Here is a 15,888-nt window from a genome sequence, read left to right on the forward strand (position 1 = left end):
GATACAGGGAATTAATGCCATCGGCATATAGATTGATAATTTACTTTACTGAAATTATTATCGTATCAAGTGCTGACTGCATTGTGAATGCAGTCTCCACATAGTCCGCTAATGATGATCGCCTTAGCATCAAATTGAGATATAAAGCGACCCACGCATGGCTGAACAAGCAAACACTCGGACACCAATCAAATTACTATATCGTTTTTTTTTTTTTTTGTAATCACAAATAAATATGCTGATTGAACAGTGGGGCAAAAATAAAATAAAGGTCTGAACAGGTTAAAAAACAAAAGTTTTACTTACAGCTAACTATGTTCAAGGCTAATCATTATTTCAATATCATAGTTATTTATTTATAAATCACTTTATAAGATAAAGTTTTTTCTTACCCTCAATAGTTTATTTACAAATGTGCCCAAGTCTTTTAAAACACGAAACACTGTGCTCTTCTTCTCTCATTTAGTGCACTTGAACTCGAGTGTCCGCTGCCCAAATTAAATATCAAGCAAGATACAATAACTCAGCTGAAAAAAAAACAACAAAGAAGACCATGGATAAATTCCAATGGTTTTTCTATTTAACAATGGGGCACGAATTTTCAATGAGTTTAAATAACTTGGTTTTCGGCTAATGAAAGTTATAAATAGGGAAAAAACATCAACGATCTTTCGGTAAAATCAACTAAAACAAACAATCAATTAGCTGATATTTTTTTGCTCTATTGCTTACTGATTTATTAGCCTAGAAAACGAAATGATCTAGAGATTCCAGTGGGCAAAACTTCGTGACTGTGAGAAAGTGCAATGAATGTCGGTGTTAGCGTCAGCTGACTTAATTTATTTAGCCACAAGAGCAAAGCGACCAGACAAAATTCTCCCAAGTCTAATTAAAACAAGTTTTGCGTCTATTTTGGCAAGATTTCCTAAAGATATCTTTAAGTGAGTCATTTCAGATTGATGAATAAATAATAATCATATTTAAGCAATATTTCGAGCTTAGTCACGCTTCAGATCAACAATGAAATGCTAAACGATCTTTTAATAACCAATTTAACGCTATTATTGTCTGGCCATCGAATTTTGAGTACGATTCGAAGATAGATGAAACGTTCTTGATGTTGACGTTTGTAAGCCAAGAAGAAAAGTTTCAATGCAGAGGTCAATTGGAGAATTTCGTTTCTCGGCTACCGATTGGCCTTAGATCAGTGACTAAATTTATGCAAAGGTTCCTCTGTGAAATCAAACGATTATTGTCGCACCAGCACCGCCGTTAATCTTCGATGTCCATTGTCCGTCACTTCCGTGACCTTTTAGTCTGCTGTCTTGATGTCTGGCGACTTCCAATATCCGATTGTTGCCTGTCAAAATCCGATCAAGACAAATTGTCTTAAAGCGGGTTTGTTTTGAGAATCCGAGACACTTGGCTTACACACAATGCCCGCTCGTCTGATGCGATTTATGCGATTTATGGTATTCCACTCATAAATTACGCATACGCGGTGTGGAACAACAGGAGTCAAGTATCCGAAGCAAACTCGTACTTTTCTGCCGTTTATTGCTGTCCATTTATGGCTGAACTTTGCTTCAGTTCTTTCCAATTTGTACAGTTAATTTGCTTCTGAAATAAAACCCCTATTAATTAGATTAGGCCAGCGATATAAAGCCAATGTTTGGTTGGCTCCATTTGAATTGCAAATTAGGTGGGCGCTTCCATGTGATTGACGTGTCTAAACTTTTTTACGATGGCATAAAATAACGAGCAAGCCGAGCTAAGAGTAAAATTAAAACAATCAACGGTAGCCATCAAACACGCAGGCATTAATTTGTACAAAGTATAACATTTATTTATGTAATATTAAGATGGTTGTACTCTTTTTTTGTGATTTTCTGCTTAATTGAAGCAATTATCCTCGCACAAAGGGGGCAGTGCAGTTAATCTGTTTGCCATTCGGTCAAGAACGCATCGTCTGGCAATTGAGGCTAGTGCTGGCTATTGCTATTAATGATATCTTTGTCGGCTTCTATTTCGCTACTTATTTCTTTCTAAACGAGCTAGTGTTGGCAGATGTCTAGTGCTAATGCAGTTCTACTGAGGCTGGAAACGATTTGTTTTTTGTGTTAAGGCTAATATTCCTTCTCAGAAGTAGTGGCCATAGTGTCCATGGAGTCCATGGTGTCCGTAGTAGCCACCGTAACCACCGTAGCCTCCATAGTAGGGATAGCCTAAGGATGGATTTAACAAGTATTATTAGTATTTTATTAAATTTTAAATAAATTCTTTCTTAAAGTTCAACAAATTTTAAGTGCTTCTATTTTACCAATCTTTTATGCAATAAATCTTCTACTATAAAGTATTTAATTAGATTTTTAAGGTATAAATAATAAATAAATCTATCTATTGTTTAACACCAAACATTATCCTTGCAGGATGTGTTCCCACTCATTGTTCTTCAAACTTGTCTTACCAATTTAGTGTGGCTATAGCTGTAATGCGGAACTTTCAATTAAACTTTGAAATTTAACAAGTAATTTTTTACGAGATATCTAATCCAGTGAATCTATCTACTATTTAACACTACAAACTATCAAAGTAGGATGTGTTTCAATTCTTTATTTTCCCAACTTGTCCTAGCAATTCCTTATGAACAAAGATAACTTACCAATTCCGTAGTAGCTACCGCTGTAATGCGGCCAATATCCGCCGCCGTAGTAGCCTCCCAGGTAGGGCGATGAGTAGTATCCATATCCAAAGGAGGCGGCTCCCTCCAGATCCTTCTCCTCGGCCTCCACGTTGGCCTCCTGGTCGCCGCCCTCCTCCCGACCCTCCTGTGGGCGTGGCACGGCCTCAGATCCGGACAAAATAAAGGCCAAGAGGCAGAGGGCGAGCAGGAGGCAAACGGATTTGGCTTGGAACATCTTGGCGAGTACTTGAGTGTACTTTTGCGGATTTCCTTTGGGCTTACAACGAGTTGGGAATTGCCACTCGGGGCTTACAACAACTGACTGACTGACTCTGGGATCGTGCAGCGGGCTTTTATAATGGCCAATAGCGATTCTTGCAACGCCAGCCATTGCCATCAATGCGCAGCGACAAAACAATTGTCTAAGCGAAAAACGCTTTTCCCCCTCCAATTTGGGCGACTCTAGCTGCGTGTGCTTCTAACAATCCGAAAGAAAACCCCACCGAAACGAAACATCAATGAATTGGCCAGGGGGGGAGGCTTCGGCTTCCATTTCTTGCATGACCGACTGCTAATTACAATGCTTTGGGCCAACTTATGTTTGCTTGTTTTTCGCTTGCCACCCACCGCCCGCTCCGCCCACTTCGTCTGTGATCAGTGGGGTCAATGTCGCAATGGGCAGTGCCCCTCTTCTTTTCGATAAAGGCCAGGAATCCATTTGCTTACATAATGTGGACCGATTTCTCTACCCTACGATATCGTTCCACTCTAATTTATCTTTCGCCCCGCCAACACACAAAAATAATAATCATAAAAAGCCAACACACGCTCTATAAATTAAATAATTCTTTGACAAAGTGGCTGGACAACATTCTAATCCCATAAAAAAAAAAAATGCCGCCCAAAAAACGTCGGACTTGGTTTAGTAGCCAAAAAACGAATGTGGAAATGAAAATGTTCCAAGAATACAGGTATGGAAGACCCACAAAATTAGCTAACTAAGAGACCAAACTAGTATCATCTGGGTGAGGGATGCGAGTGATCTGTGAGATCTTTGAGATCTAATTCCCCTGTAATAGAGGTCACCAGTATTTTCTTCCGCTTCATCTGAGTTAACCGCACCTCCAGTTAATTGCCGAAAATCTTCTCACAACTTTGCATGTTAGGCGGGGTCAGGGCTTGGGACAATGCGTTTCGCACGTTTGCCAGCCAAAGCTGAAGCTGAAGTTGAAACTCGGGGCTAATTGCCAGTTTGGGCTTATCTAAATTGCCGCATTAGCCAAGAACTTGTGACTTGAGTTGGGAGCTGTTGTAATTAGCCAAGTTAAATGCTTGGTTGCCCATCAAGAATCCCCCCAAAGATGTGGCATTGAAAGAGGTGAGGTGAAGAGTTCCAGGGCTAGTACCTTATTATTTGTAAATAATTACAAAGTTCGTGGAATGAAAATATATACGAGAATGTAATCAAAAATTCAACGAATAAAAACAATTTAGAAAATGCGAGCTTAGAAAAGCAAATGAAAACTTTAAGCATACTGGTATGGTCCCAAAATATTAGCTATGAAAATATTATAAATAGTAACAGAAATAATATCAGGATTAAAACAAGATTAACAACTAAAAATATTATCAGAAATGAGATTTAAGCCCTAAAAAAATCAACAATTTAGCCACTAAAGCTTTTTTAAAACATTTCTAAAATTATAGTATAAATATAAGCACATACAAAGTTGAAACTTATTTTTAAAATTGCCTATCAAAATTTTTAAAATATTAACAAAAATAAGATTTGAATTAGCTTTTCTGAAAACATGAAAACTTACCTTACAAATATTCTTAAAAGATTTTTTTTACTATGGGTCAAATATTAACACATAAGGTTCTTCTGATTCTGTAATAATACTTTATTCTTTGTAAATAAATAAATAACAACTAGTTAAGCACGCGAAGAGGACGGATTACTCGTAGTCCAATGTGGACACACTCTGATTTTGGCTGGGCATGTCGGGAAATCGATGGAAAAGCGATGAGGAAGGCTTGGTTTGACTGTCCAGTCGGGTCTCGTAGATGCCGCCCTCTGAGTTTATCAGATACCAACTGGGCGTGGGAGTGGCCCTCTGCAGTTCCTCTTGATTCAGGCCAGTTATGGGGGCCACAGTGGGCAGCTTTTTGGCCAAGTCATCCAGGTCCTTGAGATACACGTCCAAGGCGCGATAGTCCGTGTTGTTGGCCACTTCACTGGGGCCAATAAACTTGGGTCCCGCCAACAGATCGTGCTCCTGCCACAAATTGCGTATATTCGTCATTACATCCGCATAGAGTATGGAGTCATCGCTGCGGCCCAAGTTGCGGTTGTTATTTGGTGATTTGGATTCGGATGTGGATTTGGATTTGCGTGAATTGAGCAGGCGACTGGCCAGCGGAGTTGCGGAAGTTTCCGCAATTGAATTGGCACTTGAAAACACCGATTTGCCAGTGGTAGTTGTTATTGTCGCCTCTGTGGAAGTTAATGCCTCGTTGCGGAAGTGTCGCCGCCTCTCTTTCAATTTTTCCCGCTCTGCTGACTTGGCTCGCTGTTTGAAAAGTCTTTGGCGACGTCGCCGATGGTCGCAGTTGGTGGCATTGCTGCATATTGGTGACCTCTTCACCTCATTGGCGGTTTCACCCTCGTCGGGCAAATATTGTGTGGCATTTTTCAACAAATCCCCAATGTGAGCCACCAGTTTCAAACCCTTTTGCACATCATAAGTTTCCCTTTTCTTCTCCGGAACTTGCCTCCTATTTCTTTTACTCCTCTTGTGCTCCTGATTGCGACTCAGCACCGCTCTTAGCCTTTGCTGTTGGCCACGATGGTAGATCTGCTGCTCCAACGTTTTTTGGGTTATCAACGTGTGACTTTGTCGCTGAACATGACGTTGCCTCACCAATGGCAACTTGTGTCTGTGGCGCTGCAACAAACGCTCTGTTTTACGCACAGAAGCAAGGATTTCCACGGGAATTTGCAGCTGATTGGGGGCATTCTGAACTTGAGTTTCCTGAGTGAGCAGGTCTCTTTGGGGTATGATTTTAGCTCTGTTAGAGGACAGTTTTCTGGGTTGTTCCCAGACCACAGGTGGATTGGTGGGTTGCCTTTGCCGCAGGCGCTTTAGCTGCTGGAAATGCTGAGGTGGCTCAATGATCCTGATCACATCCCCGGCATCGTCGTCCACATAGCCAGGTCGAATGTCCTGCAGATGTGGGGGCACTCGGTTTTCGGGCTGCTTGGGCTCGGGCTTAGACACTCTATAAACGGGGGGACTTGGAGAACTGCTAGTAGGAGTTCCATCCCTCCCCAGACTATCCACTTTGATCGCCTGACTTAATTGCGAGTACAGGAGGAGTAGCGCGCAAATCCTGAGCACTGCCATTGCCACTTTTACTATCGCACACTATCCCAAGGTCGGGGAAATGCAACTTTTCACTTTCGCGTTCGACGGCCGACCGACAACTGTGCAGCAAGTGTGCTATCATTGGGTCTTTATAAAATTTCCTCGACGTTTTTCCCCATTTTCCAGTTTGATCGCCGCAAGCCTTTCTTTCTTTCTTTCTTTCGTGACGAGATAGATGTCTTTGGAGTCGTCATCGGCGTCGTCATCGCTCGTTTGTTTGCTTCGGCAGCAAATGAAAGCGAAACTGGCCAGCCGAGTGACGTTGCAAGTTGCTGTTTGCTGGTTGCCAGTTGCAGGTTGCAGATTGCAGCGTTCAACGTCCAGTGTTATAACTGGTCAACGTCGCAGCTTTAAGCCTCGTTTCGCTTTAGAAACCCACTTTGCATACGCGCACCACACACTGCAACTTTCTGGCTCCTCTGCAGAAACTAGTTTCCAATTCAGTTTTCGATCGTGTTGGTAAGTGTTTTTATTTTCGCGGTCTCGAATCTCATTAGCGCCCGCTGCTTGACCCTCAACTTGAACTTCGCCAGAGCCAGAGCCAGATCCACTGATACCGATATGTATTTGTGTCATTTGGGCGAAAGGCAAACCAAACGGTGAAATAATTTATGCACTGGCCATTTAATTTGCGTGTCTTCCACATTTCGGGAATAATAGGATCTTTACATGGCTATGATTTATAAGCTACTTTGGTATGCAGCGGTGGGAATATATAATAGGAATAATTAATTCATTCATTAACTTTTTATACGCCAAATGTTGTTATTTTTGATCAGGAATGGGAACCAAATTCTTTCGTTTTATAGGTTAAAAGCATAAATTGCCAAATAAAGCTAGATCATTGAATGTTACTTATTTTAGAGCTTATTTTAATTGAAACAAAATAAATTTAATTTAAATGGGAAAAAGTTCTTCTTTGATTAATAGTAGAACTAGCCACATAAAGGTAAAACAAAATAAATTTATTACTTATTAGTAACAAATATTTGGTTCAAGAACTCATTAAAAATAGGTTTTTATTGGCCACTAGGAAAAGGCATAAATATAGCTAGCTTATGGAATGTTATTCTCTCCAAAGTTCAGTTTTATTAAAACATTAAATTAAAACTGGCAGTAAAATTGTATGCTCAATGTTTTCAAAGCGGTTTCATAATAAAATTAAAACCCGTTTTGATGAAAATAAACTTCAAACGATGTATAATAAATAAAACATCAAAATTGATAACAAAATGTAATTTTGAGTGTTTTGGAAATAGTTGCAAATAAACATTTTAAAAGTGTTTAAAGAAAACCACACATACATACAAATAATTAATGTAATTAGTTGTTATTGAGTCTTTTGAACAACAACAATAAAATTTAACAGCTCTTTTAATGGCAAAACGGTTGCGCATGAGTTTTGAGTTAACATTAATCAACAATTTAAAAAAAGCGCCTAAAAGATGCTTTAAATTTTTTATTTGCCTATAACAGTGGTAGTTAACAGCAGCACAGTGAGTGCAAAATGTAAACGCTCTTGAGCCAAAATAACTACATTCCATTTGAATTTTATAACCCACTAAACCAAATTAAAAAACAATGTATGATTTTAATAAATTATATTTATTGCTAAGACTCTGGCGACAAGTCAACCAATGTCTTGACCAATTCGTCTCTTATTTTCTCGCTACACACTAAAAAATAAATAAATAAATAAACATAGTTGGTTAAACATTAGAGTGGATTGGGTATGGGATATGGGGGGCTTGAGATTAGGAGCCATTTGGACAAACTACAAGATTAAGCTCCTGGCGAGAAGGGCAGAGACTACGAGCTAGGGCATCGGCGTTAATACGTTAGATTGCGGGAATTTGAGGTTGATGGAATCATGCGACTTAAGCTTAAGCTACTCCGCAACCATGGGCAGCCAGGCGTTATCGCTGGCGAAACCGCCGGCCGAACCACCACCCACAGCACCACCTGCACCACCATTTGCCCTGAAACCCATGCGCCGCTCGTGAGTTTTGGGCACCGGTATGGGATGTTGGTACACTCCAGCGATGCTCTCCATGCCCAGGCCTATGCCCATGCCCATGCCTTTCTGTTGCGATGTGAGGGTATTCTGCGGGTATATACGTTGCTCCACTATGTGAGATTCCTCGGCCAGAGGTTTCACTGTAGAACTCTTCTTCTCAAAGAAATCAATGATGGGATGGTAGTTATAGTTGATCCGCTTGCCCGAAACCTCGCCATTTCCGCCGCCGCTGGGGAAGATGGAGCTCACTGGGTAGTTGGCCTTCGATGGTGGCTGTGGTAGTGCCGTCGACTGATCGGTGGTGCGCTCGGTCGAAAGTGACGCCGCTGAGTCGGCAGCCACTGTGTGGGTCGTGGGCGTGGCAGCTGTGAGCGGTGGTGCATAGAAGCGGGGTCGCGACTTGCCACCTTGCTGCCGGTGGTAGCCGGTTGGAAGTGTTGCCGCTGTTGGGGATGCTGTTGCACCACCTGTTTGATGGGCATGGGCGGCAGGGGCAGAGGCACCGCCGGAGAGGGCACCACTGAAACCGCCGAATTCCGGCCCAATGGCAGCTGTTCCCGTTCGGCCTGGTAGGCTACTTGTGGTCTGTGGAAATCGTAGGCGGACGGCAGCAGCTCCTGCTCCTGCGGACGATGTTGCGGATGCGGATGCGGTTGCGGTTGCGGATGTGGGGGGTGCTGTGTGGGTGGAGGCATAAATACGCTTGCGATTGAGCGGGACACGCGGCTTCTCTGCGGGGCCAGCAGCGAATAGGTTTACCTCTTGGTCCGTATGCGTCTCACTTGGTGCCAAATCCAAGTCCAGACGCGCCTCCGACTGCTGCTGCGGTCGCCGGTGGCTCGTCTGTGTGTAATACTTCTTGGAGCCAGAACTGGAGACCTTAAATGCGCCGCCGCCATAGCGATCATCGTCATCATCCGGGGGACTCAGGTAGGGACCCACACTGGAACTCAAGCCAGGCAACTTCACTCGCACCTTATTGCTGCTGGAGTACAGCTCGTTGGTTTCCCGATGGTTGAACGAGGGATAACGCAGACCCAGTTCGTCCTCCTCACTCTCATCGGCATAATCAAGATCCTCCTCGTTGATGGTGCTGTAACCATTCTGATTGACATTCATATTGCCCAAGGGTGAATAGTCCTTGGCCTGAATGGATGAGAGTGGTGGAAACTGCTGCCGATAGCCATCCACCTGGCAGGAGCAGCAAGTGGGCACCTTGAATATGTCCACATGAAGACCCCGAACCTTATCCCAACTGAGCAATCGGTGGTAGTTGTACACCTGCGAACAGTGGGAGCGATAGGTCTGCGCCAGGTAGGAACAGCTCTCGCCGGGATTGCTGCGGATGTGAAGTTAACAAGTTAATAGGATTTACCCAGGTGAAAAATCATTAACACCCACCTGCACTTCTCCAGCCGCAAGGTCTGCGTGTGCTGGCCGGTGTTCACAATGTATTTCCACTCTCCCGAAGCGGACTTGGCCTTCTGGGGTCGGGCATAACGCACCACGCTCTGGCACATCCCACCTGCACTGCCTTCATCCTCACGCCTGCAATCGAAAACAAGATAAATTTAAAATATGGTTAAGTAAACAACGCCCATAAGCATGTTTCAGATTTAAGATTTGCTGTAAATTATTTCTTTGAGTATATAATGATTTAATTAAAACAATTAAATCTTCATATATTTAGATCGAACAGTCAGAGTTTTATAATATAAGTATTTTGACAAAATGGCAAGCTTTGGAATAAGAAAGAAAGTTTAAAATATTTTGTGTTTAAATCGCACTACTACACTGGTTAAAAATAAACGTGGTCAATCGAAACATTTTGTATTGATTAAAATAAATGTGTCAATTCTTAAATAATTGTTATTTGACTATTGTCGGAATTGATTTTAATATATGAAAAATATATATTTAAATTTTAGTCATATTTTATTTAGATGAAATGGGAACTAAAATAATTATTTAATTTTTATATTTTATAAATAATTTTTAATTCAATAGTAAGATATTAATTTTTTACAACTAAAATTTTTATGACTGTATAAAGTGGCTTTGATTTTAATTTGATTCATAAAAAAACACACTCTCAAACTTGGACCACTAATCGAAAATGTTATAGTTTTTCAAAGTGAGCCCTACTAAAACATCAGAAAAATTTCACTTTGATTGTCTATCAATAAATTCTGCTAAACAGAAAGTTTATCTCTTAAATTGCCCCCGAAGCCACACCTCAAGCCCATTTATACCTGCCTTTCTTTTAACTCACCTCTTTTTGCTCAGGCTGAAGTCATCGAATTCGTCGCCAAACTCCAGATTATTGTTGGGCTTGTCGTAGAACTCGGCCAAAAGAGCCGACATGGCATTCTTGTGTCTTCGAATGCTGCCCATGATCTGTTCGCTGGGAGTTTAAGATAAAAAATACAGTTTCCAGCTGCTTTTTTGCATGGGAACGCTAACCAAAACCAGTAACTAAGCATATAAGTGCAAGGGAACGTTGGGCCAGTGAGTTGTATATATTAATGTTTATTAGGGCTAAAATTCGGATTAAACTAGGACTAAGGACTATGGACCGGAACCAGTAGGACCCTGGGGCAACCGCTCACCAACTAGCTACGGGGATCTTACAGCGGATAGTCGTCGGTGCGGATGCACATGTTGCTGGTGAATCGTTCGCACTTCTTGTGAGATGCGGTCACCACGGGCTTGTGGGAACTGGCGGCTGTTTTGGGTCTTCCCCTCACAGATGTTTGCACCCTCTTCCTCTTAATGGGTGATCCCGATTTTTGACCATGCAATGGTCTTTTTCCCAGCCGGTAACGTGGTCCGGCAATGAGTTCCTCGGGACTGGGTAGCGGTTCCTCTGCATCCTCGGCGCTGTTTCGCTGCAGGTCTAATCTCTCATCGGCACTTAGAGGAATTTCAGTGCCATTCAAACCAGCAAAAGCAAGATCCTCTACCGCCAAATAGGACTGGTCATCATTAGAGGAAGCCACCTGCTCCTCCTTCGCCTCCTGACTTATTGCCTGCTGAAAGGCTGTGGTATTCAGTTTGATAGTACGCCCAGCAATGCCACCCAAAAGCTGCTGTTCAGACACAGAAGCGGGCACAGATCGAGTCAACTTGTGGACAAACTCATTTGCCGATCGTCGAACTCTTTGACCATGGTTTTCCGGTTTCGCAGGCTTTGTTTCGTTGCCATGAAGATCGCCTGTCAGGGCCTCATTTATCATCTGCGGATCGAGCACTTCTGTTCCCATCTCATCGAAGAAATCCTCTAGGGATTCAAAGGGTTCCTCCCGCGGAGAAACCCCCTTTGGTTCCACATTAACGGCAATGGTGCCCACTTGGTCGTCTTGCTGGGACTCCTCGGCAGTCAAATCATCTTCACGACGATTGATGGGGGTGTGGAAAAGTGCAGCTGATGCCGAGTCCGATTCCAGATTAATATACTTGCGGGTGGAACTCTTTATCAGATTGGCGATATCGAAGACTATGGGCAGAAGCAGCTTTTTGTCATTGCCAAACATCATGCGAACCTGCAGAAACAAAAGAAAATTCAATATGAATAAATAATTGTAAGATTAAAAAAGTTTTAAACTTTTTATTATACATTTTATGTCGAGCTTCTTAAGCGATCCAATAACATCCACAAATCATAATAGGTTTTCATATGTCTAATATTATCCCTCATGTTATATTCAGGTATTTAAATATTAATCCATACATCCATACAATATGGAATATCCTAAGACTCACCTGTTCAAACTTTAGTTCGTGTCCCTTCTTGGCGTTCATTTGAGCCGAGATCAGAGCGGACAAAGCCAATCGCTGCTGCGAGGAAAGCACCCTTAGAATGGGCATCACCTCCACGAACTTCTGACGCAATCCCTCGTCCGCCAAGGCCTTGGCCAGGGCGTTCCTCAAGACCCGTTCCCGCCAGTCGAATGGTGGCAATTGTCTCTCCGGTTCCGGCTCATCCAGATCCACGCTAAAGTCCAGCATATTCGACTCCAACTTCTTGTCCGCCTGCTCCGCCTGCTGGGCCTCCTCCAAATCATCCAACTGCCAGTCCTCCTGCACAGCATCCTTGGAGTCGGCAAAGTCAAAGTCCATCAGCTCATCGTCGGCGGAATGGCCACTGACCAGGTCCAAATAGAGCACACAATAGAGCAGGGCCCAGAAGAGGCAGCCAAAGGCGCGGCCAGCTTTCATTTTCACTCTGGCTTTGTTTTTTTCTTGGCTTCTGTTTTTGAGATTCAGCAGCGGTCGTCTGCAAGTGACAAGGCAAAGGAAAGTTTATATGCAGGGGGCGGTCACTGGTGCGGCTTAATTTCTCAAATTGCAAACGAAACAATAACGGCTGGTTAATTGTTTATTTATGCCTGCAAGCGGGCGATACTCGCACGCTTTCAAAAAACAGTTTAGTTTATTCTTAGATGCGTTGCAATTTGCTGAAGAAATTCATAGCCCCCTATTTTTGGCTTTCCATCGAAAGCAAGAGTCATTAACATGAGCGTATTATTACGACTATTACGACTGTGGAGCAGTAGTCGTAACCATCGTGGTCTTGGCCAGGCTATTACAGCAGCTCGTCTCGTCTCGTCTAGTCTCTTCTCCGGCTTTAGGTAATCGCACTCAGCCAATGGCTTCGTCATCATCATGATCTTGCCGCGACTGTCATCTCAGTTGACTGCCCAACAAGGCGTGAAGCACCAAAGATGCTCCGGTTGTTGTTATTTTTGAACATTTTTATGACTAGGGGTTATGACTCCCGGCTAAGCGGACCGTTTTGCGGTTATAAGATACGGCAGAAAGGTCGTGTGATTGATTTGACTGGGCCTTAACTTCCTAACATCATAATGAAGACATTTGTTATGCCTTGGTTTTCACTTCTCATCTATGCAAATGTGTGCAGTGTGTGCAGGTTGTGCAGTGCAAAGGAAAGTCTTTCTTTCTTTCTTTCCTTATTTCTTTACTTTGTTATTTATATAGTTGGCTACCCAAAGGAGCTGACAAATCTGAATGCTAACTACACCCAGGCCAGGAAAACTGCTCCAAGGCAATGGCAATGGCAATGCTTGCTTACCACCAGCTGCATCAATGTTGTTTTTTTCTAGCCGGAGATGCTGCTGACCTTTTGTGCAGATGAAAAGTGAAAATTTGGCTGCATCGGCAGTGGCAGTTGACAGTTTAGAAAAGGCAGCCAAGGCCAGCCAGCATGAAAACTTATGGCAGACGTGGGCCAGCTAGAGATTGCCGATATTCGCGTCTTTTGCCAGGCTGCCTTTGGGTGCAAGGCAAGCAAATAATTGAATGAAATGATGCGCCGCCTCACAGTTTGCGGCACGAACGTGAGGATGCTGCCGTTGTCATGGCGCTGGCTAGGCTCGATGTCTTTAATTTATCTCGCACACCTGCACAGCATATCCCGCTAATGGATCCTAGGCCATGGGGGAGATGGCGACGCTTCTGGTTTTTTTTTTTTTTTTGTGGCCTTTGCATATATGTACATTGTACATACTAACGAACGAACTTGGCTGGGAAAGCGGCGCGGTACGATAAATCAAATTAAGCCAATAAGTCGCAGCCGTTTCCCATATATACCGACCATTATTTCGGTTCCCAGGCATCCATCCCAGCAATTTGGCGTGGGTGCCATTGCAAGAAAGTAAATATAAATGGCAGTTGCTTGCATTTGCAGATGCTGCAGCATGCAATCTCTCAGCGAATTCTTTGGCCACTTTAATTAGCTTGTAATTTGCGTGCGTTGCGCAGACAGACGAATCGGGGCCAGTCCAAAAAAAAAGAAAAAAAACACAAAACTAAACAGCGAAAAAAAAACAAACGAAGAAAACAAATTAAAGCACTGCAAATGAGAGAAGAAACAGCGGAAAGCAAGAAAGTCGCACTGACAATCTCCCGCAGAATCCTACTAAGCAGACGAAGCGGCTTCAGAGGCAACTAGGTGCTAACCGACTAACCTAGTAAGCGAACCCGCTGAACCACTAGCCACAGCTGTCGAGCTATGGTAGACCAATCAGGGATCAATATCTTCATCGAATAGGTTGGCCCCCTTAACTCAGATAAAACCCAAACCAATTTGCCGGGCCCTAAACGAAAGACTTAAGATACAAACTTGACGGTCGCCGAAAAGCGGCAACTTATATAAATAAACAGACACACGCAAACGCACACGCACACCTTAAACAGCTCGGACTGACACAATTTCCTCGGGCGTAAAGAATAAAAAGAATTCAAATTTTTGTGCGTCGTCGCTGTTGTTGTTGTTGTTTTTCTTATTTCTTTCATTTAGAAAGTTGTTTCCATTTCACATATTTGGCTAAAATACACGAACACACACACACTCTTTTATAAAATGGTATTTTAAAATTTCAATTTCGATTTTGTTTCTTGTTCTCTGCTTTGCGTTCTTTATTTATGTGATTAATTTATAAAACGAGGCTGAGCTCAAGAAATCACCTGAGATCGACTCGACTTCAGTCCACTGTTCTTCTCTTCCACGCTCTTCTTGGACTCTTAGTTTTGGCCACTGATTATTTCCTGTTACGGTGCAAGAACCGAAGTTTCCACTCCACTCTACTTTAAACAGATAATTTTCACTTTTACGTCTGATTTTCAGTCAGTATGCTGATTTTCACACTTTTCACACGCGCCTCAATTAACAGATTTTCTACTTTGCCACACTTCTTGGCTTGGCATTCACCTTCGTTTCGCTTATGAGCCAGCTTTTCTTCCGCCTGCTACGTCTGAACGCTTTCAACACTCGCCGCAGACTGATTTGCTGCCTTAACTGCTGCTTACTGCTTCTTTTACTGGCGCCGCTGCGGCTGTCGATGTTGTTTTTGTTGTTGTTGCGGTTGCTGTTGTTGCGGTGGCTGCTGCGGTTTTTGCTGCTGCTGCTGCTGCGACTTTGGCTCCGTTGGCGTTCTGGACCCGTTGCAGTAAATCCAACTTTGCTGCGTGTTTGCGCATTAAAAATGCGCATCGTCAAATTGCATTTCTTGTGCAGTTCGCTGGTTCATTGAACCGTTAGCTGGCTCCCATTTGCATATTCCACATGTGAATCTACAATATTAGCATTTTAGACGGAAGCTTTTTCCATATTTTAGAGTTTTGCCCAGTTCGTGTCTTAAGTCATTTGTTTTCAGCACTGGGTCAGGAAGCGAATTTGCCGAAAAAACGGAAGCATGCAAAACGGTGTATTTAAAGTGCCTTCCATCGGCATCATTAGCCACGGAAAACACTGTGACCACTTCATTGGGCGTATCGCCCGCCCGTGAGGTTCAACCCCCAAAGTTGAGGAAAGAAAATTAATTTCACAGCCGCGGCACTTTCGTTTTTCAAGAAACTGCCCTCGGTGGCCACTTTGGGCAGATAGTTAGCGCCTCCGCCTATTTGTCAGCCACCAAGCAGTGGGACAAAACTAAGAATTATATTGTTTAATTTAAATAAATCACTGGTAAGCAACAATAATTTCAAACATGTTTTGATTTAATTTATAGAACAATAAATATTAAATAAACCTTTAAAGCTTGTGTTGTCAAGATGACCAATGTATTCAATGATATTTTTGTTAGGGAAAAAATTGTTTTATTTTAATAACTTATTTTAATTTAATTAAAATTAAATATACTATATAATAACGACACTTTCAAAAAGTAAAAATTAAGTAAGCCCTTCAAAAGGTTTAAATTAACTATTTATATTAAAACCCATTGTTTGCCTAGTCATCG

The 15,888-nt window shown here is 42.6% G+C and overlaps 3 protein-coding genes across 5 annotated transcripts; all 3 read right to left on the bottom strand.

The window, feature by feature from the left end:
- Nucleotides 1–1,853: 1,853 nt before the first annotated feature.
- On the bottom strand, nucleotides 1,854–2,996 carry LOC108145778 (glycine-rich protein 3). The gene is made up of 2 exons (XM_017271348.2): nucleotides 2,663–2,996; nucleotides 1,854–2,225 (listed from the first exon to the last, which is right to left on the bottom strand). The coding sequence occupies exons 1-2, from the start codon at nucleotides 2,916–2,918 to the stop codon at nucleotides 2,140–2,142; spliced, it is 342 nt and encodes a 113-aa protein (XP_017126837.1). The 5' UTR covers nucleotides 2,919–2,996; the 3' UTR covers nucleotides 1,854–2,139.
- A 1,616-nt stretch (nucleotides 2,997–4,612) lies between these two features.
- Nucleotides 4,613–6,150, bottom strand: LOC108145622. The gene has a single exon (XM_017271158.2). It carries the CDS (start codon nucleotides 6,088–6,090, stop codon nucleotides 4,642–4,644), a length of 1,449 nt encoding a protein of 482 aa, XP_017126647.1. The 5' UTR covers nucleotides 6,091–6,150; the 3' UTR covers nucleotides 4,613–4,641.
- A 1,601-nt stretch (nucleotides 6,151–7,751) lies between these two features.
- LOC108146483 (neurotrophin 1) lies at nucleotides 7,752–14,947 on the bottom strand. Of its 3 annotated transcripts, XM_041708369.1 has the most exons (7): nucleotides 14,615–14,921; nucleotides 11,891–12,404; nucleotides 10,760–11,670; nucleotides 10,401–10,532; nucleotides 9,530–9,676; nucleotides 8,888–9,467; nucleotides 8,276–8,805 (listed from the first exon to the last, which is right to left on the bottom strand). In XM_041708369.1, exons 2-7 carry the CDS (start codon nucleotides 12,344–12,346, stop codon nucleotides 8,374–8,376), a joined length of 2,658 nt encoding a protein of 885 aa, XP_041564303.1. In that variant the 5' UTR covers nucleotides 12,347–12,404; nucleotides 14,615–14,921; the 3' UTR covers nucleotides 8,276–8,373. The 3 variants fall into 3 exon arrangements, with proteins under 3 accessions (XP_017127998.1, XP_017127999.1, XP_041564303.1); XM_017272509.2 differs by having other exon boundaries at nucleotides 7,752–9,467; nucleotides 14,859–14,947; XM_017272510.2 differs by having other exon boundaries at nucleotides 7,752–9,467.
- Between the last annotated feature and the right edge of the window lie 941 nt (nucleotides 14,948–15,888).

Source organism: Drosophila elegans, unplaced genomic scaffold (assembly GCF_018152505.1).
Source record: "Drosophila elegans isolate 14027-0461.03 unplaced genomic scaffold, ASM1815250v1 contig_208, whole genome shotgun sequence".
Lineage (NCBI taxonomy): Eukaryota > Metazoa > Arthropoda > Insecta > Diptera > Drosophilidae > Drosophila > Drosophila elegans.